This window comes from Furipterus horrens, unplaced genomic scaffold, assembly GCF_987537825.1.
Source record: "Furipterus horrens unplaced genomic scaffold, mFurHor1.1.pri manual_scaffold_7, whole genome shotgun sequence".
Lineage (NCBI taxonomy): Eukaryota > Metazoa > Chordata > Mammalia > Chiroptera > Furipteridae > Furipterus > Furipterus horrens.
In genome coordinates, this window is record NW_028327177.1 from 30193440 (window position 1) to 30213524 (window position 20085).

At 40.5% G+C, this 20085-nt stretch overlaps 1 protein-coding gene across 1 annotated transcript in view; it reads right to left on the reverse strand.

Annotated features, from left to right (window-relative positions):
• PTDSS1 (phosphatidylserine synthase 1) overlaps window positions 1-20085 on the reverse strand; it is a 61833-nt gene that overhangs the window by 15403 nt on the left and 26345 nt on the right. Inside the window, exons 5-9 of the mRNA XM_090283541.1 lie at window positions 16511-16669; window positions 13023-13174; window positions 10299-10440; window positions 8275-8387; window positions 1687-1752 (exon numbers count right to left, since the gene is read on the reverse strand). Coding sequence (XP_090139667.1) covers window positions 1687-1752; window positions 8275-8387; window positions 10299-10440; window positions 13023-13174; window positions 16511-16669 — 632 coding nt within the window. The remainder of the gene's footprint in view (window positions 1-1686; window positions 1753-8274; window positions 8388-10298; window positions 10441-13022; window positions 13175-16510; window positions 16670-20085) is intronic.

Here is a 20085-nt window from a genome sequence, read left to right on the forward strand (position 1 = left end):
TCTTATCTCCCTTTAAGCTGAAATCACTTCAGTTAGGAAAATCTGCTTATACCACAGAATTTATGGGATACAAACGACAATGGCCCTTTGTCTTCAGGCAAGGGGGGACTTGCCTAAATCTAACTTGAACATCTAACATCTCTGGCATTCAGAGATGTTCTCACATTTCACACTGAGGGGTGGGGTGGGTGTGTAAATTAGGTAGCTAATGATTCCTCTTATCACTTAAATAACAGTAAATTCAGATACACCATTTGTATCTACAACAAGACAATAAATTGTGACCATGTGGTACAATAATTCTCTTAGGTACAATAAAATTATACATTGGCATATATCAAGCAGCTGTTTTGCAGTCTTTTTGATGTGAAAATAACATACAGTGTGGGAAAGCCATCACAAAATGTTGTCCCAAACTCATCATCAAATTCAGAGGAAACTGCAACAATCCATTTTGTATCTAATTTATTTCATAAAATAAGGTGTCTGAGTTCTAGGTGGGAAATAACTTTTCATTTCCTATTATTTTTAAAAGGAGTTTCTATACCCCCTTTCTGTAACTTACCAATCACTATTCTAAAGTTAAATCAGAAAAGGTAATGTTAAAAATGGAAGCCATATACTATCATCAATAAATCAACAAACAGGTGCTGGCGAGGATGTGGAGAGGAGGGAACCCTCGTGCACTGTTGGTGGGAATGCAGACTGGTGCAGCCACTATGGAAAACAGTATGGCATTTCCTCAAAAAACTATAAATAAAACTGTCACATAACCCAGTAATTCTACCTCGGGGAATGTATCTGAAGAAACCCAAAACACAAATTCGAAAAAATACATGCACTTCTATGTTCAATGCAGCATTATCTACAAGCACCAAGATATGTAAGCAACCTAAGAGTCTATCACTAGATGAGTGGATACATACGTACGATGAATATTATTCAGCCATAAAAAAGAATGAAATCTTAACATTTGTGACGACATGGACAGACCTAGAAGGTATTGTGCTAAGTGAAGTAAGTCAGATAAAGACAAACACCACATGATTAAACTTATATGTGGAATCTAAAGAGCAAAATAAATGAACAGACAAAACAGAAACAGACTCATAGATGCAGAGAACAAACTAAGGGTTTCCAGATGGGAGGGGTGTTGGGGGAGTGGGTGAAGGGATTAAGAAGTACAACTTGGTAGTTCCAAAATAGTCATGGGGACATAAAGTACAGCATAGGGGACACAGTCAATAATATTGTAATGACTATGCATGGGGCTAGGTGGGTGACTTCATAAATTAAATAAATGTCTAACCACTATGATGTACAGCCAAAACTAATATAATATTGAATTTCAATTATAATTTAAAAATAGAACAAAATAAATGTAAAACAAACAAAAATACTAAGCTATTAAGCATTTGGAAAAGTCAATTTTGAAGCTATTAATCTACCTTAAATTAAAGGGCAGTATAAAGTAATTATCTAATTCACTGTATTTTGTACTTTTCTTCTCAGAATAAAAAGAACTAAGGTTAAAAACAGAACAAAACAGAAAACAAGTGAAAGCCATATAAAAACATCAGCAAGCCTTCATAGAAAAACTGCATTGAGAAGTACTTAAGAGGGTCAAGAAATAAAGAAGTTTAGGGGCTTAAGTGTTTTTAAACTTCCACAATAACAGATACTTACCCAAACACCCAGCACTGTGTTCCTACGCGCTTGCACTGCGTGTCGGTGAGGTAAGCGTAGTACTGTCTGAAAGGACAAAGGTGGAATTCACTGAGAGCTTCTGTAAGACCAACAAGTCAATATGGAGTTAAATCACTGTGACAGAGTGTATATACAAAATGTCCTGTCTCGCTCCACGTACTCAAGGGGCTAGGAAGTTAGTGCCTGTTGAAATCTTCTTGCGAGAGGTTAGGAGTTCAGGCTGGGTTGGAGGGAGAGGAGCATGGTTTAAAGAGCCAGATCATTGGCAAAGGTGGTCTTGGCTCAGGGAGAGGCTCCCAAAGCCTTGAGCCAAAGCAACCCCAGTAGGTACTTTAGTCTCCCTCTATGGCGGTGATCCCCAAGAGTCATCTATGACGAGGGACCCCCCAAAACCTGGAATTATCCTCTGGAGGGTGGGCCCCTTGTAGTACAGGCTTCTCCCAATAGGTCAGTGTTCTAGAAACCCATCTGTATCAGTGCACCAGCTGGCGTTGTTGTGAGAGGCTGCGTTCAGCTTTAGTGAATTTTTTTTTTGAAGACTTTTTCAACATGTTTGCCCATTTCACGATGGGTGATTAACGAGCACATCTGCTCACCCCTCACTGAGTGTTCAGCAGTTTTTGACCAAAAATGGGATGACCCCTGTGCCCCACCCTCCCTATTCACCTGATCTCATCCCAAGTGACTTTTCTTTGTTTGCTCAGGTGAGAAAAGTCCTCAAAGGGAAACATTTTGCAGATGTGGGAGAGGGGAAACTGTTACAGAAACAGGGGAGTCCAAAAACAAACCCCAGAGTTTGCGCTGGGAGATAGAGAGCAGGAAGCAGCTTTCAGGATGCCCTTGCATGCCTGGAGCTAGTGGCTGGATACACTGTTGCAAAGATCCGCTTTACTTCAAAGACTCAGGAAGATGGGAGGGATCTTGGACTGTGGGCTGGTATGGAAGAAGCAGACAGAGCCTACGTAGGGTTCTGTGAATGGTCAGAATGGTTTGCAACACCCACTGCGAGAGAGGACGCAGTAGGGGAGAGAGAGGAGGCAGGGAGGAAGAGAGAGGGCAGCTGCGGACATTTTGGGCTGGCTCTGGCTCTAGAAGGCTCTCTCTCTCAGGCTCTCTCTGGCCCTCACGCCCTCACTCTCTGGCTCTTGTGGCCTCCCTCCATGTGGCTTGGAGAAGGGGTCTCCAGGATGCTTAAAGAAGAAGCTCTCGCCAGGCGGTTTTGAGAAGGAGAGGAGATCCGCGCGGTTTACAGGAAGAAGGCAGTTTACAAGGAGGCTGAGAATCCAGGCGGTCCTGTATTGAGAGCTGGAGGGCACCACAGCACAGAATGGACCTCCCCAATCAGAACTGAGTGATTGGCAGCTACTGGTAAAGCTGAACTGTGCCTAGGAAGTAGGGAAACGGTGTTTCTGACTTTCCTAAGACTGGCCTGGTCTGGGAGGGGAAGGCAGGACTATGTGTAAATAAACAATTCTTTTCTTTTCACCAAACTCTGGTATTCAGAGTTATAATTCCGGTGGCGGGCAATTGGGCCCCTAACTGAACAACCCGTGGGTTCTGTTTCAATCGGAGCAGCCCAGGGGTTCTGTTACAGAAGCACTAAAAGGCATCAAAATCAACGAGCTCAAAAACTGTTCTGAGCAGTGGAAAAAAGGTCTCTATAGGGTGTGTTGCATCACCTGGAAAGTACTTTGAAGGTGACTGAAGTTTAAATATGTAAGACTCAACATACAATTCTTTATAAATAAATTCCAGGTTTTATGGGTTCCCCCCCTTCTACATGGTCATTAACTGTCTCCTCTGGCTCTTTCCAGGACAAAGGTTGCTGATGGTAACCAGACCAAAAAAATAAAAAAATAAAAAAGATAAAAAATAAACACACACACACACACACACCGGTATATATATTTGGCTCTCAGAAACTGGAATGTCCTGTCTACACCTTGCTGTCACTGAACACCAATGACTTTGAATGTTACTGAAAAGATTCAAAGGACAGAGGCAATGAAATGGAGCTGAAAGGCTCAGAGCAGCACCTACGCAACAGAAATACAATACAGGCCACAAATGCAATTTAAAATTCTCCAGTAGTCACGTTAGTAAAGTAAAAAGGAAGAGATAATGTTCATTTTCATAACGTATGTTACCTAACCCAATATTGAAAACATTTTAAGGAAGTATTTTATATTGTTTTTGTACTAAGTCTCCAAAATCTGGCATGGATTTCACATTACAGCGCACATCAGTGTGGACCAGCCACCTACCCAGCACTCATAACCACACGCCGCGAGTGGCTGCCATACAGGACAGAGCAGGCTTAGAGTCTCCACCCCGAAACTCAACCCATCCCTTCAGAAGTTGCACCTACACCAGCAGTTGATCTTTCTGGGATCACAGACTCCTTTGGGGATTTGATTACAGGCATATAAAACACACACACACAATTTTGCATTAAATTTCAGGGAATTCACTTACACCTAAAGCTCATCCATGAATGATCGCCTCCTCACCCCAAAGACCCCAGTGAAGATTTCTAGCAATAAGAAATTCAGGTTTTCCTCTAACTTCACATTTTCATTACCTGATTCGCTTTTACCAGTTCAGTTACTTCCCTCTAGTGTATCCGTCCCCTTATAGTGCTCTTTATATATAGGATTAAAAAAATGCTGCTCAGACATTTTCTCAAAACAGATTCATATGAAAGTCTAACCAAAAAGGAAGGAAATGAAGACAAGGAGTGCAAGATTTATCCTGAAGCCTATAAGTTGTCTCTCTTTGGGGGGCCTGCCATTTGCTAACAGGAATGGCTGTTTAAAATGCATTAGAGCACTCCCATCCTTCCAAGAAGCTTCTTACAGCATCTCCTTCCATAGGAACTGCCTCAAAGTGGTGTAACAAATATAGAAAGTGGCTAATTTTTAAACAAACAAACAAAAAAGAAAATGATGTGGAAATTCCTAGCACTTGGCAAAAATTCTGAGCTCCCCAGAAGTCAAAATATTGGGGTTTTAGCCTCTAGTTTTTGTTTTGAAATGTTTAACAATATCAAATTTTCATGATAAACCAGATTTGATTTGCTATTCTGTTTTATAAGATTTCTTTCCCTGCTTATTGACTTTGTTAATTGCTCCTAATTTTATGAAGAAACTGCTGCTAATCTTCCCTGAAAATAATTGTGGCCTCAAATTAAATTAAATATTAAATAAGGGAGGGAGGCTCCAATCTAGCAAGTGAAAAACTGCAGGTAAAGTAATGACTTCAATAGATCACTGGTCTATAAAGTGTCAAAAGGCTGCCAGCGCACCAACTGTTACTTTCCTGTTTAGTTCAAAATAAAAAGAAGAAATGGAACTTTTGGTCTAACTCCACAGGATGCAGCTATGTCTTCTTCAGTTTGTTCAATTCAAGATATGGGGATATATATCCCAAATATTACGTTACAAATATATCTGTAATAATGGATGAGGACAAAAACAGGTGCTAGCTGGAGGTGAGGGCTATGCCTGACCAAAAACAGCAACTCCTTAGCAAGGGAGCCCTCTATTTATGTAGTTTGCAAGCACATTAAAATCACAAATTAAGTTACCCTACAGCTTCTGAGAAGCTAATTCTTTTAACTGCTTAGTTTGTATTTGTATTAGCTGTTCAGAAATCTTTGGTGCTTCTACTAATGAATGCCAGTACTCCATATTAGTTTAAAAACCCAAATGTCATTTCTAAATAGAAAAAATAAAACAATAAACATGTTTTGCTTTGAAATTCACTGGGATAAGTTTATGTGAGGGGCAGCCTCTGATAATACCTCATGTCTAGGACCCTGCAGGAATCCAGGGAAATAATGGTATGAACATTCAATCTCAGTTGTCCTGGAGGGCTATAGGAAGGACAGTTGTTTTCTTAAAAGGAAATTAACTTAATTAGCTTTAAAAGAGCTAATAAAGTCTCATTCTAAAAATAACATAATTCCCAGACAGGAAAAAGCTAAAGGAGTTCATCACCACCAAACCAGTATTATAAGAAATATTAAAGAGACTTCTTTAAGAAGTGAGGGGGAAAGAACATAAACATGAATAGTCGCCGTCGGCAGCTGTCCGTCTCGAGAGACGATGGTGTAGCTTCTTAAGAGTCTATCTGCACTGCCGAGAATGGCTGTGCAGTCCGACTCGGGAGTGACACGATGACGCTGGAGTGTCCTCTCCAGTGAAGCTGAAGCTACAGAGCCTGGGCAGGGTGATATGGAAGGTCTGCTGTTGCCCATGCAGCAGACCCCTCCTCTCTTCGCAGCTGAAGGGTCCAAGGGAAAGACGGAGTCAATACAGCTTGGCTTCAGGTGCGCCGCAGGAGTTGCCGGTGTTGACAACAATGTCAAACCGCCTTAGGGACTCTGGCTCCGGATTTTCTGTCGGGGTTTACTCCCTTAGCCTTTCCCCTGAAGAGGTATGCCGCAAGGCAGCGGAGGTTTTTTGGAGTCAGAGTTTTCCTTCTCTGATGTGCCCTGACTGGAGTGGATTGAGCGAAATATGAATAGTAAAAAGGCAATAACTACGTACCTATCAATAATCATTTTAAATGTAAATAGATTAAATGATCCAGTTAAAAGACATAGAGTAGCTAAATGGTAAAGAAAACAAGTACACATGGAACATTTTCCAAGCCAAAAGGGACGTATAGATGGCCAAAAGACATGAAAAGATACTCAGTGTCACTGATCATGAAAGAAATGCAAATTAAAACCACAATAAGATATTACCTCACACCTGTCAGATTGGCTATCATCAATAGATCAACAAGTAGTGCTGGCGAGGATGTGAAGAACAGGGAACCCTCATGCAGTGTCTACAAAAAACCTACTTCACATTGGAAGACAGACTGAAAGTAAAGGGACAGGAAAAGATATTTCATGCAAATGGAAAGTTTTTAAAAAGCTGAGGTAGCAATATTTATATCAGACAAAATAGAATTTAAAACAAAGGTTATAAAGAGACAAAGAACATTTCATAATGATAAAAGGACCAATCTAACAAGAGACTATAACCCTTGGAAACATTTATGCACCCAACACAGGGGTACCTAAATATATAAAGCAAATACTGACGGACATAAAGGGAGAGTTGAACACTAATACAGTCATAGTATGGGACTTCAATGCCCCATTGGCATTAAAAGATAGAAAAATGAACAAGGAAACAGGGGCCTTAAATGACACATTAGACATTTTTAAAGTATTTCATCCCAAGGCAGCAGAATATACATTCTTTTCAAGTGCACATAGAACATTCTCCAAGCCAAAAAGGATATACAGATGGCCAATAGACATGAAAAGATGCTCAATGTCACTAATCATCAAAGAAATGCAAATTAAAACCACAATAAGACATTACCTCACAACTGTCAGAATGGCCATCATCAATAGATCAACAAGCAGTAAGTGTGGCAAGAATGTGCAGAAAGGGGACCCTTACGCATTGTTGGTGGGATTGCAAATTGGTGCAGCCTCTATGGAAAACAGTATAGAAGTTCCTCAAAAAATAAAAAATAGAACTAGCTCATTACCCAGCAATTCCACTTCTGTGTATCTATCTAAAGAAATCCAAAACACTAACTTGAAAAGATATGTGCACCTCTATGTTCATTGCAGTGTTTAAAATAGCCAAGATATAGAAGCTAGCCCAGTGCCCATCAATAAATGAGTAGATAAAGAAGATTCAGTACATATATTCAATGGAGTATTACTCAGCCATAAAAAAGTATGAAATCTTACCATTTGCAACAACATGGATAGAACTAGAGCATTATGCTAAGTGACTAAGTCACAGTGAAACAGAGAAAGACAAATACCAAATGATTTCACTTATATGTGGGATCTAAAGAAAATAAACAAACAAACAACAAAAAAAATACTCATAGATACAGAGAACAAACTGATGGTTGCCAGAAGGGAGGGGGTTTGGGAGGCTGGGTTAAAAAGGTGAAGAGATTACAAAGCACAAACTAGCAGTTACAAAATAGTCATGGGTATGTAAACTACAGCACAGGAAATATAGTCAATAATATGGTAATAAGTATGTACAATGCCAGGTGGATACTAGCCTCATTCAGGGAGCACCTTGTAAATTATATAAATGTCTAACCACTATGCTATACACCTGAAAATAATATAAAATAATATTGATGTCAACTGTAATTGAAAAGTGAAATTTAAAAAAATTAAAAAATAAGGAATATTATTTATGACTTCAGAGCTACTATGAAAACATTAGTATTTTTCAATAATTTCATGAAAAAGAAAACCTCAGCATCACTGCTACTCATTAATTTTTTTTAATAGGATATAATTGGGGAAATAATAGTAAAGATTGTAAAGGGATTTGAAAATAATGTGGTTTTGATTATTCACTTCATTACTGAGGTCTAAGAGCAAAACCTTTTCTTCATATTATGGATGTATAATTCTTCAGAATATTTTCATGGAAAATCGGTTAGTTTATGTGACTTCCCTTATGCTAAGCAGGAGAACATAAAGCAGGTTAACATGCTCAAATGACAGTCAGACTCATACAGAATTACCTCACTGTGGGAGCCGTGATGACACCAATAAAGAGAATTCTACACCAACTTAATGGATGACCAGCTTGGAACACAAAAATATGTTTCAAGAAGAAGGTATTCAACTCGGTCAGCTGAAAAAAAGGAGGCATTTGTCAACCTGATACTTCATACTAAGTCATAGTCATATATTCTCTTAATGGTCATTCTACAGATAAAAATAATCAGTATGTTCAAAACATTTTCAGAAAGCACATTGGTTCTTCCAAGGGTTGCTATTCGAACTTGTTAACAGCCAGTAAAATATGGGCACCAGCCAATCAGGAGTCAAAGGGGAGGTGCTGGGTGCTAGGAGAAACACATGGGGCACTATTTGTCATGTTTCATGGTTCACAAGATTGTCACTTGGGTCATGTGTGTCAGGAGAGACATATTTTGAAAACAGCTGAAATCATGAAAACAAAACTGTGCCATGGAACACCTATGCAGCCTTATAAAAATCAGGCCAGGTCTCAAAGCAGTCCAACTGCAGGAAGAAGCTTGAGCTATGTCACCAAGAGATGATGGTGGACTTGTTTAGCACATCCTGGGACTGGGCAGATCCTTGACCAAAGGCAGCTCTTAAAAGTCAGTGTGGAGAGTTGGTCCAAGTTTCACCTGGGGCAGTGGTGCTTCCCCGAGGTTAGCATCTGGTGCAGCTCATTGCATTATGAATCTTTAACAGCGCAAAAGAGTCTTCCGCAGGGACATGCTCAATGCTCAGGGCCCAAGTCCTGCATTTCCCCTCCAGATGAAGCAAGAGGCAGAGACTAGGAAAGGTCACTGCTTTGAGAACACATTGTATGAACCAGCAGGTTCATTTCACTGACATAAAACACATGTCTTTTCCCGTAACACTGACTTCAAAGATATGGAATAAAAAATGGTCCACTAACTAAAACACTACATAGGGGAAGCTGATCACAGCATAATGCTCACACTCAGGGAAACGTGTGCCCTATGGAATGCTGCCGTTTTAGGAGCACCTGCCATCTCCCTCCTCAGTTCTTGTAATAGAAGAAAACCTCTATCTTCCCTGACATTGCCCTGAGAAGGTAAAACTTAATCCCAATCCATTCACACTTCAATGTTTCTACATACTAACTTCGCCAAACCATGGTGACTAACTACTCACATATATCTCTGTATCCATAAACTCCATCTATTGAGATAGGCATTATTATTCTGTGTGCATGCACAAGGACCACCTGTCTTAAAAGTGACCCATGATGATTTTTCCTTATGTTGGGAGTTTTTGTGCATGTGTTCAAAATACAGGGCGGGGCAAAAGTGGGTTTACAATTATGAGTGCTCAAAACACAAAATTTACTCTTGTATTATTATTCATTAATTATTGTATTATTTTCCCTACGAACAATTGTAAACCTACTTTCGCCCCACCCTATACAATCTGATGATGCTGAAAGACTCTCCAGGGGAAAGCTGGTTTCCCCCCAGCTAGTCCTCCAAACTTGTGAAACAACCTGGGGATGGGAAGATCAATAAAAATGGCAGTCTCTGGAAAACAGATGTTCGGTAGCCCTTTCCCAGGACCCCGGGCTGTGGGAATTACATCCAACATGTAACAATCTGCTTGCAACGCGAGAACTTCTCTTCACTGCCAATACCACTCTGCAGGGTGCCAATTCCCACGGGGAGCAGAGGGCTTCTTCATTAGCCTGCTATAAATTACCCAAAGTGGCAACAGCTGAGGCACAATTTTAAAAAGCATACATTGAACTCGGAACATAAGAAAAAGCCTGGCATTTTTTCCTTTGGTCCTGAAAATGATCTTTCTAAAAAGCAATCTGATGACTAACTCATTGGGTGATGGATGCTGATCATGAGTTCCTTTCGGGGAACTTTAATCTGTTTCTGATTTGTCATTCAAGAATCTGTATTTTAAAATGTCTTCATGAGAAAGTATCCAGCTGGTTAGCAATGTCAATGATTATTACCAGGAGAGTTAAAATTTTTTTCCTAGTTCTGGGCACCTGAAATAATACCTGCCAGATGATCATGAAAAGGTATATTCCTGCCACTCTCTGAAATGAAGACTTGGGGTCAAACCACCGAACGTAGGTCCAGCTGGCGGGGGTGAACTGCAGCACAGCTCTTTTGATCTTCCCGGTGGTGGTGTGGATGTCCCTGAAAGAAAAGAACAGCTCCAGTGAAAATCCCAAGAGATAAGAGATAGGAAAGAAAACAAAAAACAAGGGAAAAACCAAAAAACCAAAAACCTGTACGCTGATTATTTTTACAACCAATGCTCCGAACAAAAAGATTCCTTTTGATCTGAACTGTTTCTCCAAAAGGGCCTTTCTACTCACAGGTGAAGCTCTGGGGAATTTCAGGGGTGACAGGCACAGTGCAAAGATCAGGTCGCTGCAGAGCCAGGAGAGGCCTTTATTTGTGAACTGGTGACAAAAGAAGCTAAGAGGCATTAGGGACAACCTTCTGGAAGCAGGCCAGGAAGGAGGAGGGTGCCATCAAGAATCTGATACCCACCAGTTTGCCTCCCAGGTCGGGGCATTTTAATAAAATAGAGAGCACAGGTCATATTCTTGAGGTCTCCCACATCATAACTCACCCCTATTTCTCCCTCAGATAAGTGAACAATGATTTTTAACTTCATTTCTAATTTTACAAATGACTTAATAAAAAATTTCATACTTCCATGACAGATACAAACAGTCCATATAAGAACATTTAGGCTCAGAGAGGGCAACTGGCTGGTGCAGGCTCACTCTGCAAGCCTCAGAAGCTGGTGCACATTTTAACCAGGCCTCGCTCTCCAGGAGAGCTGAAACCCAAGGTAAAGAGCAGCTAGTAACTGCTAACTTGTATCAAGGACCTTTATGACTCAGACACTGTGCTTAGTGCTGAAGGCACAGGTGCAAACAAGTCGGGCCTTTTACCTTAGGGGGGAGTGAAGGGGGAGGTGGAAGGAAACCGGGTTTGTTCCTTCATTCACTCACCTACCCACCAACAAGTATGCAGGGAGAAAATCTCACAGCAAGCAGATTTGAGGTGAAAAAGCAACAAAAAATAGACTATCCAAAAATAAACAAGAACTATGAAGGACCCGTTTTTCAAAAAATCGACAAACTTCATGAAAAGAGGTAGAGAAAGATGAGAATAGAGAAATATAGCATAATTGATATTTGGAATACTTAATATACGATAGTAAAGACATTGATTCATCCTAATCTATATTCATTTGTACTTTGTGTGTGTGTGTGTGTACATTCTGATTTTTTTAAACATGAATTTTTAGAAGTAGAATATACCAATTTATGTTCTCACCTGTATACACCAATTAATATGTGTTCGTTTCAGTATTTCCTTATTTTTGTTTTTAAACTTTGTCCATTTTATTATACATAAAATCTTGATATTAAATTTCTCATGTACTTCTATTGAATTTTTCTCTTTAATTAGTGCTTTTTATAGATGAAGGATATTTACATTTCTCGTAAATGTGACTTTATTTTCTATTTTGTTATCCTCTTTTAATTTTGTTTGTGCTAAGTTTGTCATTTAAACTTTAAAAGCTTTAAATCTTTTCATTTAGGTAAATATTAACCTGTATTTTCTTCTAGTTCTTTAATGGCTTGGTTTTTTTATTATAAGGAACTTTTATGTTAATAATTCTTTCTATGGACAGTGACTTGAAAGGATGCTTTTTAATACATTTAGGGCACTATATAATGCAGTAAAAATGTTGCTGTGCTGGGTGTTGCTCCAAGCGGGCTCTATAAGCACTTCCCACTCGAGCTTTATATCCCTCTATAAGCACTTCCAACTCGAGCTTTATATCCATCCTAGGGGTTGACACTATATTCTTTTTATTTTAGCGTTCTTAAAGTGAAAACTTTGAAACAACTAAATGATCATCAAGGGAGACTTTTTAAATACGTTATGGTTTATTCATATGTTGGATATGAATAAACCCTTTAAAATCATATATAAATAAATGAAGTTTTAAACACAATAAACACAACTACAATATTTTCATTATCACTATCATTGTTTTCTTCCTCCTTATCAATGGCATGGTTCCTGCCACAGTTCAGCTGCAGGACAAGCTCAGAGAAGCATGATAATGAATGGGGGGCAGGGGGCACTGTGGTCCACGGAGGCAGAGGAGGAGCATGCAACTTAAACTTCAGAGACAACTACCTGAAGAGGTGACAAGCAAGCTGAGCCAGGAAAGTAAAGGACCTTGGCCCATGGGAACACAGGTCAAACCCAGGCAGACAGGAGTATGTACACGGGCTCAGGGCAGTGGGTACCCTGGAGGGTGTGGAGAAAGGAACCTGACCTACCGAGTCCATGGATGCACAGTTTGTCCTAAGGACCGTGAGAAGCGATCACAGGGGGATGGTGTCATGAATCGGACATTGTTAAACAAATCAGTTCAAGCAAAGGTGTGAGGAGGCTTTGAGGGGTTGCCCTGGGGAGAGGGGGCTAATTCATCCAGAGATGGGAGTCTGAACGCAGGCGGAGGCATAACGATGAAAAGGAGGGGATAGATTTGAGAAACTCATAAATGACTTAGCACTTTCTGGATGAATACTTGAAATTAGGTTTATAATCATTTACGAGTTTCAATTACCAGTGTATAATTTACTTCTCATCAAAGACCGTTCTATAAAGTTGCATGCTGCTACAAAAGTTCAGTGTACCCTGTTGCAACTGTGACTGATGTTCAGGAAGAAGACAATCACCTGAAGCTCGCCCAGTGGTAGGTCCTCATCTCCAAGAACCGGCAGACGACCATGCCAAGCCAGATGCCGCCGCCGTTGCACAGCAGGATGTCCAGGATGACCTGATCCCACCAGCACTCAGCAAAATTGGGCAGAAGATGCATAAAGAACAGCTGAGAAACACAACAGTCAACAGTTGTGAAAAAGAAATTGCAGTACCACACAGAAAGATACATTTCCTTTTAGTAATACATGTTTTTAGAAATGTTATGTCAGTTTTTCCTAATGAATTTTAAAAAAAGCAGGTTCTTTTTTTCATGTTGGTTCTTGTTTTTTTTTCATAATCTGGTTCTTGTTTTTCATATTGTGGATGGTTTGCAAATAGTACCAATCCAAACGGCTCATCTTCTGGAGTAGGACTTTAAAGAAATGACAGCTCCACTTTAAGAAATACTACTACAGAATTACACTGGCCAATGACATACATCATGACAAGGAGTCAGGAGGGGTAAAGGAGAAGAATTTTCATACCTGCCAGTAAAGCACTGGCATGATACTCAAAATTAGCAGCTTGATATCTCTAGCTGTGCATTTTAGAAAAATTCCACCGGTTTTTGGGTAAAACAATGAGGAAGCTGTAAAAGTAGATTAAGTAAAAAAGGTTAGACCTTGATGACAGGATGTGGGAAGCTGAGAGCTTAACAGGAAACCTCACACTGACTGGCAATAATGATAAGCTTTTATGAGGCGCCTCTGATGAGCAAGGTGGGGAGACAAAGTGAAGTCAAGGCGGGAGTCAGATGCTTCTCTAGAACCACAAAATAACGTAGGCTGTGGCAAGTGGTGACATAAATGGAACACGGGGACAAGAGATTCATTGTGGAAGGTGGCCAACTGGAGCAGGCTTCTGCAAGGTAGATTGAAGTGGCATCATTAAGAGCAGAAAAGACTGGCTTCAAGAGGACAAAGCTGATTATGAGGATATTTCAGAAGGGAAACAGCAATGTCAAGGGTGGAACAAGGGGCCTATCAGCTGTGTCCAGAGCAGAATGCCCTGCAGTGTGAAGGCCCATTTTAAGGTCTGAAATTACAAAGAAACTGCCTTGGGTTCTCTGGAAAGAGGCAACCCCATAATTACAAAGGAATAGAATAGAATAGAATAGAATAGAATAGAATAGAATAGAATAGAATAGAATAGAATAGAACTACTCTTTAGTAATATAATGAACACTTACAAAATAAAACTACTCATGAAAACACTTGTAGACTATAAAACATTTCAAATATGAGGAGTTTGCCTTCTTAACGTGCCTACTGCTAAGAAGACACAAAGCAGCGGCAGCATATGACGGTCTGTGCCTTCATCCTGACCCCAGGTGGGCCAGCCACGACCTGAGGTGCATTTCCAGGTTCCTTCCCAGCCGTGGGATGGAGCACTGACTCTCACCCCGAGAGAAACCAGCAGAAGTTGATGACACATATTTGCTGAAACAAAACTAGACAGGGGAGTGGGCTGAGGAGGGTGTACTTCAGCCTGAGGAGCTTTCCTGGAAAGTAAGTACCTGAGACACTGGAGGAGAACAGGAGGGGGCAGCAATACTTCTTTCGCTAGGTATTCGGAAATTATCTGCCATCTGACACTATGCAGATCTGGGCTCTGCCCTCTCAAGGCATGTTTAGCAGAAAAGAGACACTTATCAAGTGTCTCTTTAAAATATGGCAAGCATTTCATAGGAGAAGAACCAGGAGCTCTATTTCTGGTGTACAAACAGGGAGCACAGCCAGTGGAGGGGGCAGGGAAGAGAGGCAACAGCTTGGAAGAGGGCTCAGTGAGAGGAAAGGACACAGGATCTTTGACACAAAGAAAGCCAAGATGACCAGGGCATAGAGGGCAGGCTGGGGGCTGGGGCTGGGCCTGGGCCTGGGCCAGTGAACATTCATCCTCGTAGTCTGCTTCAGAAGTTTCGATTTTGTCTTAACAGTAATAAACAAACACTTTAGAAGGACAAGTACATGGTCAGGTTGAGATCTGAAAAGACTGTTTAAAGACTGTATGAAAGGAGAAGAGTAATTCAGACAAGAGATGGCAGTGGATTAGATACAAGCGGGCGCAGAGGTGTGGAAAGATGTTGATGGACTGGAAGTGTTTAGAAAACGGTCTACAGAACCTGGGGATGATGGGATGCTGCAGAGCAGGGAAAAGAAGGTCCAGCAGGCCCCGTCTGCAGTGGGAGGGAAGAGGGAGCATGGGAGGCCCAGGAAGGCCAGTGCCTTGCACAGGGTCACACACACAGCAGCCAGTTTACGAAGATGCCTGGAAGTCAGAGAGGCAAACGTGGTATGAGAGCAGAAACATGGGCAGCATGTCTGGAATCCAATCCTGGGTCAACAATGAAGCAAGGTTCTGAGCTCTGGTTCCCTCACGTGCATATGGGGAATGTATGCTGCCTTTTCTGGTTTACGATAAGGACTTAGGATGATGTGTGTACAACGCTGGGCACTGTTGAGGACTGTGTCCTCTCAAAATCCGTATGTTGAAATCCTAACCTCCAGTATTCCGTAATGTGACCTTACTTGGAAAATGAGTCATTGCAGATGTAATTAGTTAAAAGATCATACTAGAGTAGGGTGGGTTTCTAATCCAGCACGACTGGTGGCACTATAAAAAGGACACCATGTGAAAGCACACAGGGAGAACACCACGTAAAGATGAAGGCAGAGATTGGGGTGATGTGTCTATAAGCCAGGAAACGCCAAGGACTGCCAGCAAACGATGAGAAGCTAAGAGAGAAGCTTGGAACAGAGTCTCTCTCACATCTCTCAGAAGGAACTGACCCTGCTGACTATGTGAAATGGAACTTCCAGTTTCCAGGGCGGGGAGAGGCACATTAATAGAAGCTATATCTAACTGGTACACTTCTCTAAGTTATGATCAGGCTAATGACTGGCATGGAGAAATACATTGTGCACATGGACAAATTTTGCTTCTTGGGAATAAATAAGAATAATATAATAACTGAACAATAAATAAATTACTTCCTAAAATTTCACTTTGCCAATCGTTTCTCAAGAATGTATCTCTTTTATTCATTAAATGAGATGATACTTTTGATTACTGAGATATTAAAGCTATATTGGGAATTCATTATTCAGATATAAAATATCATCAATGCCTGTATAATTTCTAAACACCACCATCCTATTTATCTCGAATTGGAAACCAGGCAGTGGGTAAATTACTTCCAAGTAGATCTCATTACCCTTTATTTATCTCACTTGGAATTTCAGTTTCATTCTTTAACTCTATTTAATTTGTTTAAGATTTGTGACATAGAGGCACACTTTAAATTAGTGAGAAGCTATGTTTTTCTCAAAGCTGTAAAACATTGCCAGAGGGTGGTTCTGTACCACAGAGGCTGGAGAACGAATTACTTGACTATTAATGGACAGACTATCTTCTTCCTACATATAAACTAGGGTTCAGATAATGGCCTGAGCCTCCTTCTTACCTCAGTTAGCTCCCAGGTGATACTGATGGTCCAGCAGAGACCGTAACTACGGATCAGTAAGGCCTTCATGGCCCAGCCCCAGAAATGTCCAAATGCAAATATATCAAAATGGCTGATAATCCTCTCCCAGGTGATAACGTGGCAGTTCACAGCATACTCCTGTTTAAAATAAAAAGGGAAATAATGAATGATAGTCTAGGAATCAACTTGCTTCCAGGATTCTGATAATAAATAGGAACTGATATGGTCTTGATAACTGCCCAATAAAAAAAAGTTTTAGTATCTGAAGATTCTTGAGGAAATATGGACAAGCATTAGAGTTTATAAATTAAACTGCTTTGCTCTGAATTGTAAAAGCTGGGTTAAAATGAGAAGCAAGATAATTTACAAAGGCTTAACACATCTTAAAGAAGTGGCATCACATAGCCTGCATCACCTGATCACAGGGAAACTGTGTTAAGGCCAGTAACAAAAATATAAATAAAATCCCAATAAATACAGAATAAGTAGAATCCCAATAGGTTTGGAAATTTAATAACATATCTCTAAATATCATAAACTAAGGAAGAAACCATAACATAAATTTAAAAGATATTCAGTAATAAATGATAATGAAAATACTATATATCAAAAATGATAGGATACACTTAAGCAGAATTTAAGAGGGAAACAAAAAGCCTTAAATGCTTATATTAGAAAAGAAGAGAAGCCGGGGGATACAACTGCAGAAATTGGAAAAACAGAATAACTCTCCATTCTAAAATGTATTAAATATTACATAATTTAAATATTAAAAAATTATAAAGTTTTCACATTTTTTGGCTCTGTTTCTAATATCTTTTTGTTTCTAATACATCCTGAGGTAACGTTAAGTCACTGTTACTTAGGGAGGTGAAGCACTTCCTGCCCATCTCCTCTCCAGCACTTCCTGCTGATCGCAGCCGCTCCATCCCCTCACTTGCTGCCCAACACTTAACCTAATACAAGTCCTATTCATTTCACCTCAAGGGTTTCTTTTCTCTATCTCACCACCTGTTATTGCTAGCTGAGATGTCTGCAATAGCTTTTTAAAATTATGAAATGCTTCAGATACCCAAGGGTATAGATAACACTCTCATAAGCACCTGAGTACCAACCCCCAGCTTAAGACTACAGAGATTTTTAAATGGTCTCCCTATATTCACCTTTGCCTCCTGTTATCATTTTTCTGCAAACAAAATTATTTTACAGATGAATAATCAGGTCATTTTGGGGGTGAGTGTGTTTGTCGGGGTGGCAGAGTAAGGCACCCTTCACAGTGTGCACGGATCCGCACTACTGCATGCTCCAGGCCTCCTGCCCCACTTTCTCTCTTACTCTCCTGTCTAAGATTGGTGCCCTTTGAAAAGAAACACATGTATAAACTCCACTGTTTTGGAAATTATGTTCCCACAGGCGGTACAGAGAGTCTGCTCCTTCCCCTTGGAAAGAAATTTGTGGGTGTCCAATGGGACATGGAGAAGCTTGACTAATTCTGGGGCAGAGAGCCTGCATTATTAGCAAGGCCACAAGGCCAGGTCTAAAGTCATTTGCTTCACTGAGCTTTCGCCAGGAAGAAATCAGTTGACATTCTGCACTTTTTTTTTGTTTGTTTGTTTCCAAACTTGACTGGAGATGGGGGGGTATTATTAATGGACCCCCTAACACACCAATTCAGATCATGTTATGGATCTATTTATAAACCTTCCATGGCCTTTTACTACATTCAGAATAACAACCGAACTCCTCACCCAAGTCTCCCCAGCCTCAGGAACCACCCTCTTCTGCCCCTTGATTTCTCTTCTCCTTCAGCTTTCAACTGATCCCAGCTTCCTGAGTCAGGACCTCCTCACAGGCTGGTTCTCCTTCCTGAATAATGGCCCCAAATCGCTCCCCCAACTTTGCTTGACCAACTCCCACTCACTTTAGTTGTCAGCTTAAATATCAGCTCTACACAGAAGCCCTGATTTCCTAGACTACATTGGGCTCCTTTTGTAAGTTCTCAGGGCACCCATTTCTTTTCCTTTATTGCATTGTACACATCTGTAATCATTTTGCTTTCTTGGGTCTATGACATGTCCTTTACACACCACAGTACTTAAACAATTGTGGTGAAAATGTCAATATACAATGTTTGGTGCATTTAAGATAAGGTTTCTTTTTTACCCCCTCCCAAAAGCCATAGCTATAATTAATTGATGGCATATCGTAAAACTGATGTGGGCTTCCTGACTCCCACAATCAATCTTAACGTTACATCACGGGGCTCCTAGCATGACTCACAGCACCATTTGTGAGGCAGGACATGGAACTGAACAGGAATCTGGAATCAGCTTCCACATCTATCTAACATCCAGCTTAGGGGAAATATGGAGCACAGAGGGATGTGCTAAATAATACCCAGCAAATACAAATTGCAAAATCCAGATGTGAGAAACTCTATAAAATAAACAAGATGGTTTCTTTAACAAATAAACCTCAAGGTAAGAACAGGTGGGGAGTGACCAGAGATTAAAAGAGATTTAAGAGCTATAGTAAATACCATGTGTGGACCTCATCTGGATCTTATTTTGAACAAATCAACTGTAAAAAACCTCTTGAGGTGACTGGGGATACAATGACTGCACACTGTTAACTGTTAAGCAACTATTCTCAAAAAGTCCCTGTACTTCAGATATAATGTTTGAGAACTATTTCAAAACAATCAAAGATGTGGGGGGTAAAAATGAAACAAGATTGGGCATATGTTGATAAAAATTTTAAAAACTGTTCAAGTTGTCTTGAGGAAAAGGAAAAGAAAAAGAGCCAATGATTACATGCTTCACCTGCCTGCCTGCAGACTCCGAGCTCCCAGAGGCAGGCAGCTGCCTCCCCCTTGCCCTGCCACCACCAGCAGCATCCAGCACACAAAGCTCGGTGCGTATCTACCAACTGAAAGACCAATGCTTCAGACAAGCCAGCTTACAAACGAGATGTGCCCGGAAAGCTTGTCTGATGCTCAGAACACATATTTTTGAATACAATTAATATTCAGAAAAATAGCCAACTTTTCAGGTAATTACACACACACACACACACACACACACACACACACACACAAAACTGCCTCTAACAGAATTTCAGTGACCCCCAATACTATTTAATGATATTAATTCTAAGAGGAACAAAAAAAAGCGTATGAATTTTACTGTGCAATACCAGATAAAGATTTGCATCTACTGAGATTAGGAGAAGGTGGTGGTGCTGGAGGAGGGCAAAGCAGGTGACCCTGGACACCAGGGAATACAGCCTTTCTGTTTAGCATCAAGTACTTTTTACCACAAATTCTATCAGAGGGAAGGTGATTCTCTAGAGCCATCAATGCACACAGGTCCTTAGAACGGGGAGAGACTACTTTGAGGAAGTAGGAGGTGATTGGGGATGGGTGATGAAGACGACTTAGGTATGATAGCACCATCTGGAACTCTAGAAGCTGAAAAGAGCCTCATGCTTTGCTTTTGGCAAGAAAGAATTAGCCAATATTTGAAAACTAGATTTCAAAAGCCAGTTTCAGCTCT